The sequence below is a fragment of the Cibotium barometz genome, chromosome 3 (genome assembly GCF_041138505.1).
Source record: "Cibotium barometz isolate CiBa-2024 chromosome 3, ASM4113850v1, whole genome shotgun sequence".
NCBI lineage: Eukaryota > Viridiplantae > Streptophyta > Polypodiopsida > Cyatheales > Cibotiaceae > Cibotium > Cibotium barometz.
This window is the reverse complement of record NC_141048.1, coordinates 51,499,133-51,522,558: the sequence shown is the minus strand read 5'-3', so window position 1 is coordinate 51,522,558 and position 23,426 is coordinate 51,499,133. Positions and strand designations below refer to the sequence as shown.

At 44.9% G+C, this 23,426-nt stretch overlaps 1 protein-coding gene across 1 annotated transcript; it reads left to right on the top strand.

Moving 5' to 3' along the window:
• Nucleotides 1-343: 343 nt before the first annotated feature.
• On the top strand, nt 344-22,782 carry LOC147640230 (PHD finger protein ALFIN-LIKE 4-like). The gene is made up of 5 exons (XM_086778266.1): nt 344-731; nt 933-965; nt 1,231-1,453; nt 21,483-21,609; nt 22,307-22,782. Exons 1-5 carry the CDS (start codon nt 641-643, stop codon nt 22,565-22,567), a joined length of 735 nt encoding a protein of 244 aa, XP_086634392.1. The 5' UTR covers nt 344-640; the 3' UTR covers nt 22,568-22,782.
• The last annotated feature ends 644 nt before the right edge of the window (nt 22,783-23,426 follow it).

Below are 23,426 nucleotides of genomic sequence, written 5' to 3'. Positions count from 1 at the left end.
GTCTTTGAGTTTTCACATTCGGTGATGGTTTAGTGAGACAGACTCTCTATCTCGAATCTACGTTAATTAAATTTTTTGGTCGCTGTATATTTACTCTTTCATTTAACTTGTCTTTTTTTCTGTCTAGTCATATTTATTTCTTATTGCTGATATTTTTCTGTGTCTCATACGAATCATCTAAGTTGTACATCCATTTGAAACGTTGATTCTCGATATTTCTTAAAATAAATCTTGTCTTCCAAAAGGTCTTACTTCAGTGAAAATTCATATTCTCACCTTATCAATTTCTTTTGCTCTAAGGTTAATCCTAAGGTTTTAAAGAGTGTGCAAATAGAATATAGAAAGAGTTAATGAAGATTCGAGGGTAAAGAAAATGAGATTAAACATCTGTAGCTTGGACTCTCTCTCTGTGCTGTTCAGTCAAACGCCGTAGTCTTTTTTCTAAAATGCTCCTGCGTTGATGGCCCCTTCGTCTCCTCCTTCCCCTTCGCTTCTCTCCTGCCGTGTTTTCTTCTTCTTAACGCGGCGCTCGCTGTAGCTTCTAGTTAACACTGCGATTGAAGAATCTCTCTGTAATTCTCTTCTGCAAAACCATAACTTTCTCTGCTTCTCTTGTCGCCTCTCTTGTCAAGAGAAAAAAATGGAGGGAACCTGGATGCCTAGCACAGTCGAAGAAGTATTCGAAGATTATCAGGGCAGGCGGCTAGGCATGGTCAAAGCTCTGACGACCGGTGAGTCCTCCTGCTTTTCTGCTGTTTTTCCTCTCGGGAAAAACCTATGGCGACGACGCATCAGTGGTTTTTGAACTGCGTTTGTCTGTGCCGAGTTTTTCTGCTTTTTGTTTTTTGTTTTCCCTGACCGTAATCCTAGCCCTAACCCTATTTCAGATTCTAATTCAAACCTGATCCTTTGTCTCTCTTTCTTTGTTGCAGAGGTGCGCGATTTCTACAATCTGTGCGATCCAGGTCTCCCTCTATTACCCCCTGTTACTGTTTCATCATTTCAGTTAAATTGCGTAGCAAAGCGGTGCAAGGCTTATACCTTACTTTCTCTGCTTCTGCCACAGCTTGTGAAAGCTTCTCTGCACATTCTACCTGACCTGCTTGCTGCTTTTTGTTTTTTAATGTAGAAAAGGGGAAAAAGCATCTGCCTCTGCCTTTTCTGCTTGAGTTTTACGTGTAGAAAAGAGAAATGCGTACCCCTTTTGATGCTTTTGGCTTTTCTGTGCAGACAAGGATAATCTCTGCCTCTACAGCTACCCAAAGGGGACGTGGGAAGTGACTTGTCCTGCAGAAGAGGTGCCCCCTGAGCTTCCAGAGCCAGCTCTTGGAATCAATTTTGCAAGGGATGGCATGGAACACAGGGACTGGCTTTCTCTCGTTGCTGTACACAGCGATTCATGGCTGTATGCAGTTGCTTTCTACTACTGTGCACGATTCAATAAACAGGACAGGTTGGACTCCTTTCTCACTGATGTGATTTTTTGTTTGTGCATATTATACCTTTTAATCCCTTACCCTAAGCCTTGTACATTTGCCATGTTCTTTCTTGGACACAATAAGCGAAGCATGCTGGATTTAACAAGACCAAAAGTGTAGGGAGTAAAAGGTAGAGCCAAGGGTCAAACACTGAATATAACCTTTCTCAATTCCATTTTCCTCAAACAAGCTGATAAATGCATATGTTCTTGCACTCTTGTTTTGAACCCATTCCAAACACTTGCTAATCGATTAAAATCATAGTTATGAAGAACGGGGAAACAAAAATAATGGCAATTTCAGAGTCCTTAAGCAGGAGGGGGGGGGATGCCATGTCATTAAGGGAGATATAAAATAAGGGGGAGAAGAAAGATGAAAAAGGAGAGAAGAAACACATGGAGATGTAAGAAATTGGGAGAGTATGAATGGTGAGGAGAAGGAACAAAAGAGAAGCTGGTATAGATGGCATTAAACTTATCTCTAGCTTTGAGATTGTAAGAGGGTATTGAAGGAGATCTAGATCTTTTGGGTAGCATGGCCACGTTAGGTGGCAATTTTGTAACTAACTTATATTTGTTTGGTAATGTGATTAATGAAGTAACTAAAGCTTTAGTTTAGTCATATTTACAAGAAACAGCCGAAACAACACTCCTTCATGCACCCTTTGCTGTCAGCTCAAAACGCGTTTCCGTTGGGGAAACGGTTTTCAAGCGGCAGTAAGATTTCTCTACGATAGGAAACCACAAAAGGGGAATGTTTCCTTAGTCCTAGTGTTTCCTCTCTAAATACCCCAATTTCAGGGCAATATTAAGCCATAAATGTTGTCTTTCATACCATTTATAGCCTATTGAAAATACAACTTGGCAACAAGGAGGGAGTTTATGAACATAATTAATGATATTTTTGATAATTTGAAAAGTGATGGCCGACCAGCCATCAAAAACCAATAAATAGTGAGTTAAAGATCTAAATGAGATGATTCATATGCCGGTATTTGCAAGTCCCAGTCCTCAAAGTAGCAGAAGAAGCAAGTTGTGGGTCAGAAGAAGGGTGTTCCCAAATAGCCAGATTTAGCTCAAGAATAACCTAGCCTTTTGTTAGACATCATCCCCGTCCCTAGTCGTGGAGGACTTTTTCCCTAGTCGGCTACCTTAATATGGGCATATATATAGCTGGCTTGCCTCCCTCATTCTTCACTGCAGAAGGTGCAGGACCTGGGATGGTGAACTGATCCCATGTGAGCCCAAGCCGGGACGAGTCAGCCAGGGAGCCATCTCAGTTGTCCGAGGTCAGGTGTGCATTGTCCTGCACAGGAGTCCAAGGTCAGGTGTGTACTGTCCTGCACATGAAACATCCGCACTGTGAGTCTCCCTCTGGAATGATGTCAGTGATTCTGTGTTTTGGTATGGTACCGGATGCCAGATCATTGTGTAGATAAGTAGGGTTTGATTATAGGAAAAAGGGCCAGCCCATAGGGCTACTCCAAGTGTTAGGGTGGGCATGGGGATGGTGTGAAACCACCCCCATGAGGGCCAGGAAGGTCCTGGCTTTACCCACCAGCCATGGGTAGGCCATGGAGGGATGTAGGACAGCCCTAGGGGCAGGCCAGGGGTAGCCGACTCGTTATCTAGCCCTAGGAGGGGTGTAGGGCAAGTATGGGGCAGCTGCCCAGCCCCAATGTACTTGCAAATTCAGTGCCCAGCCCCTAGAGAATCAGGCGCATAATGCCCAGCCAGCCATGATGTGATGTGCAGGTTTTTATGTGAATTATCTAGCATTTAATGGTGATTTATAGTCGTGGGCAGAAAAGTGAACTGGCTGATTGGATTTAATGCTGGCCGACTGCTTATTTGGAGTAGTATAAATAGGAGAGCCACAATCCCATTTTGTTATCTCATATTTCACCAAGAGCCAAGGCAAACAAGGGCTAGACAAGCCAAGGAGTTGCTAAAGCAAAGGGGTGAAGGACTGCAGGTCAAGGGCAGAGATTTCTCAGCCAAGAAAGGTCAAGATTTTTAATACACCATCCGTGGTGGGGGCCCTACAGAGGGTATTTGGGACCCAATACTGTGTCCTCTCCATCTCTCCCTCTCTCTCTCTCCCTCTCTCTCTCTCTCTCTCTCTCTCTATTTTCTGCACATCTTCATTCAGTTTTGTGCGTTAATTCTGTTGTGAAAAGTGTGCTGATTTCTGAGCATTGAAGTTATCGATCTTCTCCGAAGCTTTCGCATGTTACAGTGGTATCAAAGCCTACTTCAAGTGCAAAGATTCAGCAAAGAAACCAGAATTTTCTCTCGCTCGTGTGGTTGGTTTTCAGACGCTAGTGGACTCCCCCTTTTGGAGTGACTCTTGTCCCTCGAAGGACGGTTGGTTTTCAGCCTCTGGAAGCCTCCCACACACATAGTGGATGGTCAGATTGCGCTCTGGAAAGGAAGTGCGTTTTCCTACTATGGTGAGCTTCGACGATGAGAGAGACCAGGAACCATGGGACCAGAGTGCACGAGGCAGCCCAACTAGGGCACTAGGCTTGAGTGTTACACAGATATATTCCAGTAGATGATGCGAGCAATCACAGACCAGACAACCAAGTTGGACGAGCAGAAGGCGCAGATCTTGGCTCTGGAAGAGCGTACCTGTTTTCCAGCGTCACATTTTCCATCTCCTCCTCCCTCTCGTTCCGTATCCCAGATTCTAGATCCTCGATATAGGGACCCTCTCGCGGGGTCACAGCCCGCAGCCAAGCTCTTTGTTTGAGTTATAGATGCGTGCATTGGAGATCCGACAACGTGAAGACGAAGCCATGCGACGCATGGAGCACGAGCGTTACCTAGCAGCTTTGGATGCCAAATTGACACCGACGGCGTCCTCAAATCATTTTCCCGAGAAAATGAACTTCAGTAAGTATAATGGTAAACTCGATCCCACAACTCTCTATTCATGGTTGCATCAGTTTGAAGCTTACTTTGCCGCAGTTAGAAAAACAGATACTGACAGAGTATCTTAGCCCGTTGGTACTTGGAAGGTGAGGCCATTCCTTGGTGGACTCAGTGGGCTCATGCCCACACGAGATTAGGTATGGCAGCTTATGTGTGGGACGAGTTTGTCCGCGACCTTAAGCAGCGGTTTCTTTCGCCCCACTGCCTTGAGCGACTCGAAGATGCGTTCAGGGGACCGCGTCAGAACGCACAACCAGTCCTTTAGTTTGCCAATAGAATTTCAACTTTATGTCTGCAATTAGGCTTATCTGATACAGACAAGAAAGGGCAGTTTTTGTATGGTCTGCAATTAGGCTTATCTGATACAGACAAGAAAGGGCAGTTTTTGTATAGTCTTGACACGCAAATCCAATGGGAGGTGGGTATGTTTAGGCAATCCACCTTCCAAGATGAACTCTTGCTTGCGCAGAGTGCAGAAATGAAGCATAATGGTGGCAAGCCCAAGACTTCCCAGCCGGCTGCTCCCAAGGCTACCGCCTCGGGGGACAAAAGCTAGAACTAGACGTGGTCTTTCCCAGGACAGAGCTCGGGAGCCTCTGGCTCCAAGAACTCGAACAATGCGTCTAAGCTTACTCCAGACCAGAAAGCAGAGGCAAGCAAGACAGGTGGCAAGTTGAGTGTTGAGGAGCTTTCTCAGTACAAGAAGGAGGGTAGATGTTTCTTTTGTCATACAAAAGGACATACTTCTCGGAATTGTCCTAAGAAGCCTCCAAAGCCCGCCACCACTGCCTCCACAGCTTCTGTGGTGAGCTCAGCTCCCACACAGACCCCAGTGGCTATCCCTAGTTCTTCAAACCCCGATGCTTCAGTTGGAGCAATTATTAGCCAGGAGCTCGAAGATGAGCAGAAAAGCGTCCATGACCAGGAGTACAGCTTGATGATGCTGATTATGTTACCACATTTGGTAGTGGAAAGTGGAAGATTAGTAAGGGCTCACTGGTTGTTGCCAGAGGCTCTAAGGTGGACACTCTTTATTTCATGCATGTAGGTGTTTGTCACCATGCTAATGTAAATGCAACCGAGCTGCCGGAAATCTCTATGTGGCATAGCCGGTTGGGACACATGAGTGTCAAAGGAATGGAGCAATTGTCTCGTTTGGGTTACTTGCCTTCTCTAAAGTTTTCAAGTTTTCAATTTTGTGAGCATTGTATATATGGTAGGCAACTACAGTGCCCCCACAAGAAAGCTCTTGGACAGAAAGATGCTCAGTTAGAGCTTGTGCATACAGATGTATGTGAGATGCCTCAGCTTTCTTTGGGAGGGGCAAAATACTTTGTGTCTTTTATTGATGATGCCACACGCAAGGTGTGGGTTTATCCTCTTCGTTTGAAGAGTGATACATTCTCAGTGTTTCAGAAGTTTGTTGCTCTTGTTGAGAATCAAACTGGCAAAACACTGAAGGCTTTGCGTTCCGACAATGGTGGAGAGTATATGTCCAAACAGTTTCAGGACTTTTGTGATGCTAAAGGCATCAAGAGGGAGCTCTCTACTCCTTATGATCCTCCACAAAACGGGACAGCAGAGAGGATGAACAGGACCATTCAGGAGAAGGTCCGTTCTATGTTGTCACATGCTGCATTACCTCATGGTTTTTGGGCTGAAGCTGTTATGACAGCCGTTCACCTTATAAACAGGTCACCTAACACGAGGCTTGGTGGGAAAGTGCCAGAAGAAGTATGGACAGGGAAGCCTCCGTCATACAAGCACTTGAGAGTGTTTGGTTGCGTTGCGTACGTGCACATACGCAGGGAAATGCGCACCAAACTTGATCCTAAGTCTCATAAATGCATATTCCTAGGATATGGTGACAGAGGTGAAATGGGGTATAGACTTTGGGATCCCATGAATAGAAAGATCATACGCAGCAATGATGTCATTTTTGATGAAACATGCATGTATAAGGAGCCTGCAAGGCAACAGGAGCCTGGCAGAGTCATCTTTGATGATGATGGACATCATGGACAACAACAAAGGGCTGTAAATCAGCCATTACAGCAGGAAAACCAGCCCTTAAATGGTGCTGAAAATGGTCCAAATGGACAGCCAGACATGGCAGAAGATATCCCTATGGATATACCACAGTTAGAGGAGATACCGGGCATTATATTTCAGCCTTATGGCATGGAACAGGAGCCACCAATAGGTGAGTTTCATAAGTCCAATGCATCCCAAATAAAGGGAGCCAAAAAGAATAATCCATAAACTTGAGGATAGATCCAAATCCCTAGAAAAGAAGTCCAGGAATCCATAGACTTGTATACCATAACTCTTACCACATACTCCGTGCTAACCACACACCTTGGAGTAGAGGTGGACTTTTATCCATAAAAGCATCATATCCATGAGAGATCCAAATATTTCTTCTCTATAAACTGGGACAGATTCGTCCATAGAAATTGCTTGTTAAGTCCAATATCTATATAAATCTCGTCCAAGAAAGAAATCTCCATAGATATAATCCATCCCAATAAAGGGAGCCATAAACAATGTTTCCCTGAAACCATCTCAAGGCAAACAACACCACCTTTCTCCTTGCATGGCTATACAAGGGTTAGTGAACATAAAAAACGCTTCATAGTAAATAGCAAAAGCACCAACTTTGCAAACTCAAAGTATACTTAGCTTTTCTTTGCTAGGTTGGTCATGAAGCCAAAAGAAATATCTCGTCACCATATCCTTAAGATATCCTGAGATATATCTCCATATAGCTTGCCTGTAAGCTTGATAATATAATCCACAAATATCCATATGGAAAGAGTGCTAAACGTGTGCACATAAAGCCAACTCCACACTTCCAAGATAAAATTTTGTGAATTCATAAATCCTTAGATCAACAAGCTGTCTACTGCTCATGCTCATGCTTCATAGGCTCTCTGAAATGGCTGGCCATGCTTAATAGCAATGATGGTAAATGTGGTCTCCACTTGAGATCTCTCTCTTCCTTATTGATAGAAGGAAGCCTCTGCTTCCAAGAAAGCCTATGCTCTGATACCAATGTAACTCGCGGCGGGTGCCGGGGGGACTAGGGTCTTTGACACACTTGTTGATACCATCAATGCATATTAAAACACTTAAACATGGCCATAGCCTTAACACATCCATCATCACTTTGCATAAAACATAAAAGCTGGACAAAACATCAACAAATGCTAAAAATGGATCTTGCACATGTACACCACACAGAGGCCGGAATGGGCCGACTCCCCCCCCCTCTTGGAGTATTTTATTACCCAAGGAGATTAATATCATGTACAAGCTTTGAGGGCCTTACTCTCCCCACGGGAGATGCCGGATTATCCATATACAAATGCCATAACACAGCCCAACACGAGGTAACCAAGCCGGAACATAGGCCGTAGAAATGCCGAGCCAACAATATAATCCATATACCTCCGTGTGGGTACTGATTCCTCCCCAAAAACCACGGGTCTTCATGCAATAGAGGTGGTATAGCAAGTACAACTCTCCATTCAGCCGGTACAGCAGGTACAATGGTTGGTACAGCAGGTACAGTGGCTGGTACAATAGGTACAAGTACAAATGCTGGTACAGCATGTACAGTGACTAGTATAGTAGGTACGTGGCTGGTACAACAAGTATAGAAGCTGGTACAGTCGGTACAATGGTTGGTACAACAAGTACAACAAGTATAAGGATTGGTACAGCCAGTACAATGGGGCTGGTACAGCAGGTACAAAGGCTAGTACAACAAGTACAATGGCTAGAAATCATAAATACCCTTGCCTTCAGTATTTCTTCGCGAAAGAAGCCTTCAAAACAGTCCCCAACAGCCGGTATTCTTCATGGGCAGCCTTCAAGAGAGAGAGAAAGAGAGTAGCCATCATTAGGGCAGCTTGTAACGGTGGTAGAGGCTAGTGTGCAGCAAGAGAGTCTCTCTTAATGAAGAGAGAGGGCTCCAATTTATAGATTTGGGCCTCCCATGAGCTAAAATGGCAAGAGAAGGCTACAATGACAAGTGGAGAGCCACACAATAGCTGAAGTGACAAGTGTGAGGCCACTTGTCTCACTTTGGTCCACTTTCTTGCCACATGTCCCAATCTAAGAGATGGGTCCTTCCATAAACTTTATCTCTAAAAATATCCCAATCCATCTGCTCAATTCCAGATGTAATGATGTGAACAGAATTTCCATTGGAGTCGGGCCAAAAATAGCAACTCTCCTAAATTTTAGGAGTGTGGTCCTTTGTATTGTAGGATAATCCCCCATTCCCAAAGCTTTTACTTTCCAAATATTTAGACACCCTGGAGTCCACTAGACCCCTTTCATGGTGGGAAATGTCCAGGCTGCTGATAGTGGGTCCTCTGCTTTTGAGACTTCCAAACCAATCTCTTACCAAGCATGAAGTAATATCCAAATGTAGACCTAGGAGTATCAATGTAACCTGCCCAATCAGAATCTGTGAAACCAACCAAATCAGCACCACTAGAATAGGTGATGCCATAATCTGAAGTACCTCAAAGATAACGAAGAACTCTCAAAGTTGCTTGCCAATGAGACCATCGAGCGGTTGATGAGAACTGGCTGAGAACACTCATAGCATAGGAGATATTTGGACGGATGTTGGCAAGGTAAAGCAATGAACCAACAATCTACCGGTACTCTGTGGAATCCACGAAGGGTGTATCATGCTCCTGTTAGACATTATCCCCTTCTTGCTGGCTTTCTATTTGGTGTCCTATTTTAGCCTCTAGGGTTGACCATGTTAGTCAGAGGGGCTAGTCACCCCTCACATATATTTTACCCATATTTATTCCCCATTTTCTGGTCCTGGGTATTTTCCTAGTCGTGGAGGTACTTTATCACCAATTGGCTGCCTTCATGTGGGCATATATATAGTTGGCATGCCTCCCTCATTACTCACTGCTTGCCTAGCTTTGTTTGCTGCAATCCCTCACATACGAGGTTCTCCCCTCTTGCTCGGGACATGTATTCCTTTTGGTGATGATATTGAGAGCAGGTTCTCACCTGTGTTTCCTCTCCATCTTTCTCTCTCTCTCTCTCTCCTGTGTTTCCACTCTCCCTTCTTCTGCTGCACATTCTATCATGGTATCAGAGCGCTGGTGATCGTCAGCGTTGGATGCTCCCTCCTCTATCTCTTGATTTCTGCGTTTTTTTTGCCTGTGGACAGATCTGTGTTTTTTCACGCTATAAAGCTTGCGTTTCAGGTCAATCAAGGGCTGACTCATCCCCAATTCAGTGGGCTGCAGTTCCTCTTCATCAGGGCATCAGTTGGCAGCCTCTAGGCGGCCTGACAGGGGTGTTTTTTTTTTCCAGGGCAGCATACCCGCTCTTCAGGCGGCACCTTCCAAGGTTCTCAGGTGGCTGTTTTTCAAGGTCTGGGCAGCAACACTGTGTCCCAACAGGCTGCGTTTTTGGCCTTTTTGGGCTTGCCTTCCCACGCCCTGTTCTTGGAGCTCTTTGGGCTCCCCTTTTGGCCTCTTCAAAGGGCCTTCTACTAGGCCCTAGGCCAGTGCCTGTCCATTTTGGTTATCATGTGCCATCCCTCCCCCCCCCCTCCCCCCCGATTGTACTTGTTCTCTGCAGCAGCAGTTCTTGAATATGAGGCTTGAGCATTTCCATATTCAGTCTGTTCTACAGCCCCTTTTACCTCTATGTTTTCAGATTTGCAGCCATGGTTGTTGCGTTTTTCTGAATCCATCTTGCCGGTAGCTCTACCTTCACTTGGGCTTCATCTATTGGACCCGAGGGTACCTTCTCTTTGGCGTTTTTCCTCATAGGAGGTGTGGACACTGGTTGACGTGAATTATCAGGTTTGTAGCCCTTGTTTGGCTGCGTTTTCTTCTCCAGTGGACACAGATCACTTGCAGAGGGGGTTTCTTGTTTGGATTGTGGCTTTGGAGGCAGTTTGGGACTTGAGGAGGATTCTGAATTTCGGATTTCAATCAGTGTTTTGCTGATTTTGGAGCATCTATGCTTGTGTTTTGTTCCTGGCCTACACCGTTTCCCGGTTTCTACATGTTCCTTGCCTTCTGTTAGCGGTGGAGTGCTATTTTTTGTTGGATAGCAGTGTTTTGGCTGCGTTTTGCTTCCCATAGGAGTTTTCTACACTTAGAGGGGGCCTATCTCCAACTACTTCACCTGAGGATTAGTTTCGGGAGCTGTTTTGTATCTGTGGAGACTTTCTTCTGTGACAGGAGTTTACAGATTTTGGAGGAGAGCAGTGATCTTTTCAGAGATCTTGAGCAGAGTTTATTTTGTCCGAGCTTGTGTTCTTTGCAGTGTTTGCAGAACAAGGAGGGTGTTTTGCCCTTTGAGGTGCGATCCTTTCACATGGATCATTTATTTGTTGTGTTTGCTGATTCATGGGATCTGGTTCTACTTCTGGAACAGTCTTCTGCTATCTGTGATGCTTTTGAGGACTTTGTTACCAGTGCAGTTTATATTCCTACTTCCCTTCCTCATTGTGAGGAGTCTACCTCTGCCTCTCTTTGTGATGCTTCTGAGGATGCCCCTCCCCCTGCCAGCTCTGCAGGTTTGTTGTTTTGGAGGATGGTTTTTTCGACCCAGTGGGATGCTTTGGATCTGTGTGGTTGCTAACCGTGCCTGGGGCACAGTGGTACTTCCAAAGTTTTTTGGATTTGGATCAGAATCAGGTTGGGCTTATATGTGTCCGACGATATCTTTTTCTAGAGGGGGACGTGGAGTCCTTTCATCTTGCGATGCCCACCTCAGTGGTATGTACTTATGTACAGCATTGGGTAACTCATGGTACTGAGTTTGAGTAGATGGACCCCATCTTTTCTACAGTGTCTTTACATCTTGCGATGTCGATCTTTTCAGAGGATAGTTTTATACAGCATTTGGCTACTCTTGGTACAGAGTTGGAGCAGATTGACTCTTTCTTTTGAGGGTTCCAGTGAGGAGCAGTTTGCTTCTCCCAGGATTGATTATATATAGGATCTGATCTTGGTTGGTTATGAGGTTTTTCATACTTCCTCCAGGCTGGATACACGACATTCGACTCTGGGGAGTGTTCTTACACTTGGGTTTGGAACAATTATTTGGAGCAGCACATCGCAACCTATATGGTTGTTTTCTTCCAGAGGAGCGGTGTACCTGGCAACTTGTTCTGTTGCTTTTGTAGTTGAGTTGCTGATGAGATTGCTTGTGGAGCTTTCTTGGTACTTGTTTCTGCAATCTTTCATCTTTGATCGAGGACGGCGTCTGTGGCTTCTTGGAGTTCACTGTGATATGCAGCGGAAGTCTTTGTATTGGAAGATCCTGTCACACAAATGCTCACACCATCTTCTGTATCCTGAGTTTCGTGAGTTTAGCAATCCACTTTAGTACTTCAAACTTTAAAGAGATATGAGAGAGAGATATGAGAACTGTACACCAGATTGGGTCCCGAATTACCCATTGAAGGGCCCCCTATCCCGATAACGAGATAGTATTTGCTTTATTTCTTTAGAGAGAATGACTGTGGACTGTAGATAAGACGAACGCAAGATCTCGGAGGATCGGAGATTGGCTGAACTGTACACGGCTGTAGAAACACCTCGATGAACTGATCTCGAGCCTATGCACTCTTCCCAAGGACATGAGGAAGGGCTGCACACCTGAGGTTGAGAAAAGAAGATGGTGGACTGTTCTAAGCTATGTTAGAATGCTGTAAATGCTTATGAATGCTATGTTACCTGCACTAGAGGGCTGGTGTATGACTGGATGATGCTGATTACTGATGTAAACTGCAGTGGGACTGAAAACGCATGAAAGGGGCTGCACACCTGAGGCTGAGAAAAGAAGATGGTGGACTGTTCTAAGCTATGTTAGAATGCTGTAAATGCTTATGAATGCTATGTTACCTTCACCAGAGGGCTGGTGTATGACTGGATGATGCTGATTACTGATGTAAACTGCAGTGGGACTGAAAACGCATGAAAGGGGCTGCTGGAAATCTGCAAACGCAGGACTGAATAGCTGTTTTTTGGCGTGGAACTGAGGCTGGACTGAAACACTTGCTGAATACTGATGCTGGACAGAAAACGCAGAACTGGAGGTGCTGCAAATCTGTAAACGCAGGCTGACTGTAGGCGGCTGATTCACATGCAGAAAACGCAGGTCTTATGCTGATTTGGGGCTGATCTGATGCGCTTATGGCTGTAGGGCTGCTGAAGATGCATGCGTTGGAGAACCAAGGTTGGCTGAAGCAAACTCAAGCACTCCAAGGGCTGGATGAGAGTGCTGAAGGCAAGGGAACTCCTAGGGCTGAGGAGGAAAGCTCTTAGCACACTGAAGACTGAATTAGAAACTAAGCCCTATGGAAGCCTATTTATACTAACTAGAGGTTGGTCAAGTTGGCTGGTCATTTAATAAAGTTTATATTTATAAATGACAATAAATGCTAAATAAATACTATAAAATATGGAAAAAATACCAGATAAATCCTAGTAAATTCCCTAAGGCTTCTGGGATGTTCTAAATGATGCACAGGCATATGAATGCATATTATGCAGGATGCAGAGTGCTTTCTGATGCAAACCCTAAGGCTTCTACTGACTCTACATGCATGAATGATTCTCTCCAAGTGGGTTAAGGGACTTGATTGACTGACTGACCTGCTAAGGATGAGGAATGACCTACGTAGCTCGTGCCTGACTTATCCTGGACTGAGGATGTACAATGGGGTCACGACGTACGACAAATATCATCCTACTAGGTTTTAATACTGTACAACTGTTGCACTGCTGATGATGAGTCATCTTGTCACCATGCACTGAGTGCAGAGTGCATGTGACATTCCCTCCTGCTTAGCTTAGAGGCAGGTTCATGGCTTCCAAGTAGTCCGCCAATAACTGGGGTACTCGTGGAATAACTCCTCGTCGAGCCATACGGCTTCGTGGGTGCCTCGATCTCGGAATTTCGTATAGAACTGACGTATCCGTCGACCGGAACCATGCTTCCATCGGTGAAGAAGGATTTGCTTAGGCTCAATAACTTCTGCTTTGTCTACCACGTCTGGCTGCTGTTCATCTGAAACATCAAACACTTCTGGACCAACATATGGTTTTAGCCAAGAAACATGGAAAACATCATGCATTGTTCAACTGGTAGGCAGCTTTAACTTCATGGAGACATCACTTAACTTCTTGACTATTGGAAAAGGGCCAAAACTACGGAATGAAAGCTTGGGACAACGTTTGTCCACTTGTTTCAATCTCTGTTTCATGATACGCAAATAGACCCGATCCCCTTTCTTGAAGTGGACATCTCGTCTAGACATATTTGCCTGTCTGCTATATGCTTCCTGAGCTTTGGTCAAGCAGTCCTTGACTGACTCAATGATCTCGGAAAATGCTTCCGTGGTTTTATTAGCCTCTAAAGATGGAGACACCATTCTCGTCAAAAGAGAAGAAAAACGACTACCAAAGGCTGCTTCATATGGAGTCCGTCCGACATTGGATGAATGAGTGTCGTTCAAGATAGCTTGAACCAATGGAAGATAATGTTCCCATTTGGATTCTGGTCATGACAGTATGACTTGAGAATATCAAAGGCCAACTGGTTATAAATTTCTGTCTGGCCATCTGTGTGGGGATGGAATGCACTAGACAACTGTAACTTAGTTCCAAAGTTTTCAAATAATGCCCTCTAGAAATGCGAGGTAAACTTGGAATCTCTATCTGATGTTATGGTGCTAGGCAAGCCACAAATTGGATACCAATGCTTGAGAAACAGACGGGCTACGTCCTCGGTTGTGGCCGTATGCTTGCATGGGATGAGTGTTATGTGCACAGTGTGTATCTACCGTGTGCTACACGCACACAAGGCTAGTTTCGAGGCTTGGGGAAGCTTGGAGCTAGGCAGGCTGATTGACGAGCTGAGTTAGGGATAGACTAACGGGCGGGCACCCAAGTATGGACGGGCAGGCGCCCAAGTGTGGACGCCCGATGACCGGCCAAGAGCCTATAAAAGGGTGGCCAAGGTTAGTTATTGGGATATAGAGAGTCTCGCGAGTTTGTGAGAGCTCTATGGTCTTGGAGCCTGGATCTAGTGCAGACGTGCACCTGCTTTACACAGCCGAGGCTGGCAGCAATCTCGAGGTCCGTGAGGGCAACTTCGTGGCGGTATGGGACGTCGTGAGGAGGAGATTGGTCGGTACGTCAACCTAGTTAGCTCAGCTCGTGGCTCGGTGGGGACAGCCAAGTCTGTGGGCTTGCCCACGGCTGTCATGGTTGGGAGGTGAGTCAGGCTTGCATCCCCTTGTTGTTTATTTGTTTGTTTGCAGGATCCTGGAAGATACTCAATCATGCCATCGAATTGTTGGAAAATCTGGCTCTAGTGGTGTTGCCAGTCACTTCATTGCACACTTGGCATCGTTTGAAGCTAGTGCAAATCCTGATGATCTGTGTGTATGGAATAAACGCGCCCATATACAAAATGTAACATGCGGACGCTTCGTGGAAGAATCGGTAACTTAAAGCTCAGAATTCAGCAATCATTCATGACGATTATAACACACAATACTGAAGAAGATGTGCAGAAAATAGAGAGAGAGAGAGAGGGAGGGAGAAGAGGACACAGTATTGGGTCTCAAATACCCTCTGTAGGGCCCCCACCACGAATGGTGTATTTGCTTTATTAGAATGATGTAAATCTGAAAATAAAGACGGGATCTTGACCTGCACTTTTTGTTAGCACATTCATCCCCAGTTTTTGCTCATGTTTGGAGTCCCCTTTTGGTCCCTTTTATGGCCCTTGATTGTGGGCTGGCCACCCGTATTTTTTGCTATTTTTTCCTATTTTTCGTGGTATTTTTCCAGATCGGGTGGTGTCTTTTTTAGTCGGCCAGCTCCATGTCCCCAGTCGGCCTGGTCTAGTTGTCCAGTCGACGGGCTTGCCTCCCTCATTTTTCATAGTCTAGTTCTCCTTTGTATCCCTCACTTATAAGACCTTTTATGTCTCTTGCTTGGGACTGTTTCATTGCAGTATATTCAGCATAGTTGCTTCATATTTCTCCCTCTCTCTTGCACTCTCTCTCAGCACACTCTAGTGCTTGTATGCTTCCACTCTCTGCACTCTTTCATGGTATCATCGCTCTAGGTTCAGTGTTACTCTGCTGCCCCGGTCAGCGTTACTCTATTGCCCCAGCTTCTCCTCAGTTTTCAGAACCTTCATCTCTGTGTTTTCTTCTCAGCTCTGTTGCTGGTCGGCTAGCCGGTTCCTGACGCTTCTCCACTGCAGCTTCAGGTCATCCATCACCGGTTTTGACCCCTGAGACCCCCTATACACCTGTCAGCTGCTCTGTTTCAGGGCAGCAACACTTCTTGTGCTGCGTTTTTTCCTCTCCAGGTGTCTCTTGCAGTTGTTGGTGTTCTGATTTGAGGATTGGTGGCATCCGATATCTGTTGTGGACACTTCTTCTGAGATTGTGCGGTTTTTTTTTCTTTTGAGATTGAGCCCAAGCTTTTGTGATGGCTGCCCCGACTACTCTTCATATTTTCTTTGAGTCTGCAAAGTTGGATGGCTCCAACTACACTTTGTGGAAGGTGAAGGTGAAATCAGCCTTGCGTGGAGTGGATCTCTGGGATTGGCTTGCTACAATTGCCAATGCCACCCCTCCCACCCTTGCTACCATTGGTGTGACTCAAGCACGTATTGATATTTGGCGGGCACATGATCGTCGTGTTTTCTCTTTTTTGATGTTGAATTGTCAAGATTCTATTCTCTTTCATGTGCGTACAGTAGATGCTGCACATGAAGTTTGGAAGGCATTTGTAGATCTTTACAAGATTAAGTCTCCGGGTCGGGTTTTTGGCTTTGGAAAAGCAGCTTATGAATTTGTCAGTTTCTGCCTTTCCATCTTTATCTGCTTTCATCTCGAAGATGAAAGATCTCCGGGACGAGCTTGCTGTTTGTGGCAAGGATATCTCTATTTAGGATATGACTATTCGGCTTCTCTCCAAGCTTCCAGAGAGGTTTGATGCTTACTTTTAGTCTCTTGTTTCTTATCCTCGTCCTGTTCCAGTTACTTGGGAGAAAGTTCTCCCCTCCATTATGCAGATTGAGTCTCGCTTTGAAGAGCAGACTGGCACCTTTGGTGGTTTCGATAGAGCTTTGGCTGCACGAGATAAAGGGAAGAATCGATAGAAGAAAGGAAAAGGGGGTTCTGACAAGAACTCCAAGGATAACGACAAGGATAAAGATAAAGACAAAAACAAATCTTCTAAAAACAAGGACATTGAGTGTCACTATTGTGGCAAGAAGGGTCATAAATTGCCCCAATGTCACAAGAAGAAGCGTGATGAAGAAGCAAAGGACTACCTCTACAGCGGTGTCTCAGACCAAGAAGGATGATGGTATTCTTCTATTAGCAGGTACTCGTTGTGTACTTGCTCTTGTGACTTCTCAGTCGTGGTCATGGATTGTGGATAGCGGTGCTACTGTTTACATGACACCTCATCAGGATTGGTTCGAGGACTTTACTACTGCCAGGATAGGTGATATCACTTTGGGTGATTCTTCTTTTGTGCCAATTCATGGACATGGCACTATCCCCATCTTCCATTCCTCTGAGGACAAGAGGTACTTCTCTGACGTTTTGTACATTCCAAATTTGGCATTTAACCTATTGTCAGTGAGTGCTCTTACAGCTCAGCATGCTCGGTTTGGCCATTTGAACTATTAGCTTCTACAACGAGCTTCAAAGGATGGGTTGGTTGAGGGTTTACCGACCATCAAGGCTCCATCTTTTGTTTGTTCCTCTTGTTTACAAGGGAAGCAACATCGAGCCGCCTTTCTCGACACATAGATCTTTGACATCACTTGCTCTTGTTCATGCAGACTTATGTGGTCCTATGAGTACCGTGTCTTTGAGTAAGGCATTATACATGCTCGTGATGGTGGATGACTTCTCGAGATATACTTGGGTCTTCTTTTTGAAGTCCAAGGATGAGGCTTTTCAGCACTTTTGTGATTGGAGGGTTGAGGTGTAAAAAGAGACTAGTTCTTCGGTCAAGGTTCTCAAGACCGACAGAGGGGGTGAGTTTGCATCCTAGGAGTTTCATCAATATTGTAGGGATCATGGCATTTGGAGACAGTTTACTACAACATATACTCCATCATATAATGGAGTTGCAGAAAGGAAGAATAGGACCATCATAGAGATGGCTTGTGCTATGCTTGAGCATTCTTCATTACCTCAACGTTTCTGGGTTGAGGCGGCTTCTGCTGCTATCTACATTCAGAACAGGTCTCCTACTACTGCTCTTCCATTGCCATGGTGAGAAGTCCTTTGTTGGTTCATTTGCGGGTATTTGGTTGTTCGGCGTTTGTACATGTGCCTAAGGAGCATCACTCCAAGTTGGACTCGAAATCAGGGACAGTATCACTTTGATTGGACATTTGTTTCGCAGTCAGCTTATTGAGTTCTTTCACATCCAAACCCCGTCAGCAGCATTGGCGGTGTGCTCTTAGGGTTCTTTGGTATTTGCGTGGTACTTTGGTACTTGCGTGGTACTTTGGACTTTGGCATCTTCTATGGCCAAGGGTGCACTCTTCTTGGATGGTTTGATTTAGATTCGGCTGGAGATCCAGATACTCGACGTTCGACCGTTGGTTGTGTTTTTGTCACTTGGGTCAAGAGCCATTTCATGTAGCAGGAAAAAGTTGCCTACTGTGGCGCTTTCCTCTACAGAGGCGGAGTATCACACTGCACCTCAGTGCGACAACTGCCATGGCATATGAGGAGGATGGTGGGGGACTTGCCTTGCAAGTCTCTCATCTCTGTATTTCTGTAGTTCTAGTTCCTCCACTGATCATTGGACTCCTGGTTCTAGCCAAAGATGGGAGTATTGTTGCGTGGCATATTTGGAGAGCTTGCTCAAGGCCATTGAGGCCATGAGGTAGCCTTCTCCTTCTAGAGTGGCCATTTGGGGGAGGAGCATCCCCTCTCTACGGACCTGAGTTTGTACTTAGCCATTATGGTTAACTAATAGAAAGATCTCTTTCTCGGGGGGGAAAAATGACTCAAGCACACGTCTTTGCTCTTGTTTATTGCTGAAACTTTGGGAGAATGAGATGATTCACGCAAGGGACTGGAGGCGCCCTAATATGAGCACCTACATGCTGGTTGGTTTTCTCTTCATGGTGTCGGCCTGTTAATAATGCTGATGACTGCTGAAAATAACATTTAATGCTGTGTTTTTATGCCATTGCTTCACACGTGTGGCTATCCATGCTTATGTGGCTGGCCGACTGCTCTTATGTTGGCCGAATGGTGTTTATGCCCATGCTTTTTCTGCCTAGGTCTTGCCCATCGACTGGCCTTTGTTTAGCTCATATGCAAGGCCTTAAGGTTGGCCATAAGGCAAGCCTATGCCTTATGCACTACATGATTCTACATGCTTGTTATATGTTCCTATTCTAGGATGACCTACATACTCTGTTGTCCAAGTGGGTTAAGTGAGACATCGACACTTAAGGCTTGGAAAGACCTATGTAGCTTGTGCCTGACATGTCCGTGGACTAGGGATCACAATGGGGTCACGCCACTGATGATGAGCCAGTGTATCACATCGCGATGCATGTGAGATTAGGACTGACCTTAGGGCTGTAAACCCTGATTTATACTGACCATATGACTCGCCATATGATTCATGGTAGAGAAGGATGACTGTAAGTCTGTATGCTGGTGGACCTGAATTGTAGCTGCTGGACCTTGCACATTTTTGCTTCTACAGGGTGTAATCTGCCTATGGTTTGCATCGACGACTGCTGGGCTGATTCGTGGATCTCTATTGCTTGTGGTGTGCTCACTAAGGACTCCCTGTGGTGGCTATTGGTGTCAACTTACACAAGCTTGCAAGATTCAGATATATGAGATCCAAGGCTGGATTGCCCTTCATATAGGCGTATTGGCAGCGTGGATGCTGGCTGACTTCATGTAGGGCTGGTGGACTTGTGCTCTAGGGCTGGTCGTTGTTGGGAACACACTCTTGGAAAAGGGTGTTTAGGGTGGGCGCCCCACATTGGGCCTTGGGCACCTAAACCCTTTATGGACCCCTTTTGGGGTGGCAAAAAGGCTTCCCACAAGCCTTTGTCCCTAAAGTTGGTGTCACAAGTACCATTTGTAATGGGTTTGTACACACCAAAACAATGACTCTTGACAACGACCAGGTGCCGCGGACATCCGACTAAATAGCCTAATAAGTTCTTGCGATGCCTCGACAACATTAAATTATACAAGAGGGTCACAATCATGTGTGGGATGGGCACAACATTGAAGTGTGCAGGATGTGCATAACACTAACCACTCCTTGTTGCTACATCGGTGACTCGTCCTTGGACAAGGGCTCACAATGAAAATGCTTGGTGTTTGACCTCAGGACCTTGCACGTGTTTGGTGTATTATGTCCATGGCATCTGAGTGCGGGATGCACATGCCGATAGGCAAACGGAGACTAAAGCAGGTGTTGGATTCAAAGCTGGTGTTAAAGATTATCGGTTGACCTATTACACTCCCGATTATAAGACCAAAGACACCAAATGGCACGTTGCTTTTCCATGAAACAGGCCCTAGGTATGAACATCTCTAAGAGGCCATGATGGTCTATGAGACCAAAACTGAGAGTACATCTGAAGTTGGTGTCTCATCAAAGAGAACAACCAAATGAAACTGAAAAGTACAATAAACTGACTGTCTTACAGTTATAAGAACTGTAAGTAAGACACCTAGATGATACTGAGTAGAAAATACTGGAAAATGTATATCAAGTAGATCAATGTATGCTGATCAGTTGAACAATCTTGTGAATGCCAGTGGTACAATGCTACAATGATACAATGTGAGGGGATCAAAGTGGGTCCTTGACATCTACAAGTGTGTAGAGGCTCTCCACATCCAATTCCTGTGGAGGGTCACTCTTGTATCTCTAGAGGATCTCTTGGTTCTGAAGCTGTTGGGTTGAGCATCTCCTCAGACCACTAGTTGGGCTCAGGCGTCTAGCTTGCTGCACCTGGATTGCTCTGTCTAGAAAGACGCCCGGGAGGCGGGGGTGGCACTTGTTGCATGTGTGCTCAGTGTGCGCTGCCTGGTCCATCTAGTAGGGGCATCTGAGTCAAGGCTATATTGTGGTCGGCAAGGGCCTCCATCCTGGGTTGGAACCAAATTTGATCATTAAAAGATTTTGGTCATCAGCGGTGCACTTCTCTGTGCATATGTCTAGGCACCTATATATGTGCTATGCACATAGGCAGCATGGCATGACTACATGTGCCAGTAAGGATGCATGAGCATATTGTGAATGAAAACATCACTAGGTGTTGGTGGTTGTCAAGACATTATTGTATATATCATGTATAGTTGCGTATGCCTTATTGTGGTGCATACACGTGGACATGAGCCAGTAAATGCATGAGTCGTGATTGAGAAAGGTACAATGTATCTTTCTGCCTACTATGTCTTATGCATGATAGTAAAATAATTTTCGAACTTGCTTGTAGGATGTGTCATTATAGCAATGAACCATCTTTTTTTTTGACATTGGTGATGGATATCGCTGCAGTGTACACACCATTCAGGAGGAGGATGAGATTTGACTCTCTTTTTTGTATACACGGGCTCACATAGTATGTGGGCCCATTTTATTTGTTGGTAGATGTTTATTTTTTATCATATTTTGGACTCATGGATCATATGTACTCATTTTCTGTCTTCCAGGCATTTAATACAATCTCTCTCAAGAAAGAAAGAAAGAAAGAGTAAAAAATAAAAAAAGAAAAAGAAAAGGAAAGAAGTTCCAACACACACACACACACACACACACACACACACACAAAAAAAAAAACAAACAGCACACACAGGTGCCCGTGTGCATACATACACATGCATGAATGCACGCATACTACAATCTTTAGAGAAGCCACTGGTTTGTTGCTTTTGTATAGAAGCCTGATTGTTGTTCATTTTTAGTGGCGCTTTTGACTTGATGAGTTCGCTATAATAATCAAGTGTGCGTGTTTGCAGGAAACGCCTGTTTAACATGATCAATGATCTCCCTACTGTCTTTGAAGTAGTGAGTGGGAGAAAGTCTGCCAAAGAGAAAACCACTGCCAGTAATGGTGCTAATAAGACCAAATCAAACACCAAAAAAGTAAGTTGGGCTAAGCTTTTTGTTTGGAAATATTACCCAAAGTGAACTATCGTGGTACTCTTCCTAAATTACTCTGTTGGTGGGTCATGCTGCTGTTTTGTCTTATAGTAATTACAATAATTGTGTGGATTACGAAAACCCAACTCGATACATTGTTCCATGCACACGGTTAGCTGTGCTCTATGAACACACACGAGCACCGGCAGTATCAAGCTGATGAATGTGAAAAGTTGTAGTTCAGGAAAGAGTTGGTTAAAGGTGGATGGGTGGGGCGAATTACATAGGGAAACTGGAACACCATCAGAGGGCAATAAGGCTCTTGCACATGATTCAAAAATAATTTCTCTTCCTTTGCAGAGATCTCATCCCATGAGTGTGGACAGGTACAGTCCATTTGGCACCATAGGGAGAAGCTTCGGACCTGTGTCCAAAGCCCTTTGGCCCTTCCACTTTGTGTGAAACTGCCAAGGACGCCTATCGTCCCCCTTCCCTCTTGTCCCTTTTTCCCGCAGGTGTAGTCTTGCCTCCGATAACGTCCAACCATGGACACAGTGATGCAACTGGCACAAGGTGGGGTGGGGGGGATTAGTGACCTGTAATAGTTTGCATGAACTTGAATGCGAACAGTCTGACATTTTGAATTCTTTCTTTTTGCTGATTTTCTCTTCTTTTTTTTGGGTATGCAACAATTTGGCAGGATAAACCTGCAACGCAGGCCCCTCCTTCCAAGGAGGGAGACGAAGAATCTTTGGATGAAGATGATGAGGAAGAGGGAGAGACGTACTGTGGTGCTTGTGGAGGAAGCTATTTCTCCTCAAGTTCAGAGTTTTGGATTTTATGTGATGTTTGTGAAAAGTGGTTTCATGGCAAGTGTGTAAAAATCACTGCAGCTAGGGCTGAGCACATCAAACAGTATAAATGCCCTTCATGCATCAACAACAGAAGAGCACGCCCGTAATGGTGAGTGCAGGTCATGCTGAACAGCTTAGCCCTTAGCCTTGTTTGGATTTGAACTAGCCTGTTTGGAGGCTGCTGCAAGGCTTCGGGACAGTGGCAGTAGCTCAATATTGGTGTTAATAGCTATTAGGATTGTGAACATGGTTTAGTTTTCTGACTCTTTAATTATCAACCTCTGTTATACAGAATTTTCATCAAAAAGAACAAGTTGTGAAAGTTTTATCTAAATATTTTATCAGCTTTCTTGTGAAAGAATCATTCCGAGTTGGGGATCATGTAGTAAAAAAACATAAAAATGTGTACAGGTTTAATGCTTTGATTCATCAAGAGTAGGAATCTTCTTTGCCCTGGTATCAGAGGATGTGTTTCAGAGGTACATAAAATGAGAAGAGGTATATACTGAATGTTCTATATTGTTTAAGGAATAGCTTATTTTATGTTTTGACAGTGCTTTGACCTTGCTCTTCGGAAGTGCACGAGTCTTTTGTAATTTATGTCTCTAAAGAGTTTGACGCTGAATATGGGGTGCATACTTGGCCTTTATAAAGCAGAAGTTACGTATGCCCAAAACCAGTGGGCAGTGGTCGGAGTCCATTTACGCAACCGTGATCCATATACATCTTCCCCTATCAAGAACCCAATCATAAACACATAAGCGGTCTAGGCGGGCATAGATACATCTTACATCTCTTCGTCTGTTAGACCAACTGTAGAGGGGGGGGGTGTGCTTCCTGTGAATGTTGTCCTCAATCCAACACTCATTGCTGTGTATAGAGTTTCAATCTCTCCCATGCAACTCTCTATGTAGGGTGCACCACCTTTTCATGTCCTCTATCTGTCGGCTGCTCGACCATATTAAA

What these genes read in the sequence shown, in the direction of transcription:
- LOC147640230 (XM_086778266.1), top strand. Translation starts at nt 641, where the DNA reads ATGGAGGGAACCTGGATGCCTAGCACAGTCGAAGAAGTATTCGAAGAT. An exon ending in CTACAATCTGTGCGATCCAG is followed by an intron (nt 966 to 1,230) that starts GTCTCCCTCTAT and finishes TTTTCTGTGCAG; the next exon opens with ACAAGGATAATCTCTGCCTC. An exon ending in CCAAATCAAACACCAAAAAA is followed by an intron (nt 21,610 to 22,306) that starts GTAAGTTGGGCT and finishes ACAATTTGGCAG; the next exon opens with GATAAACCTGCAACGCAGGC.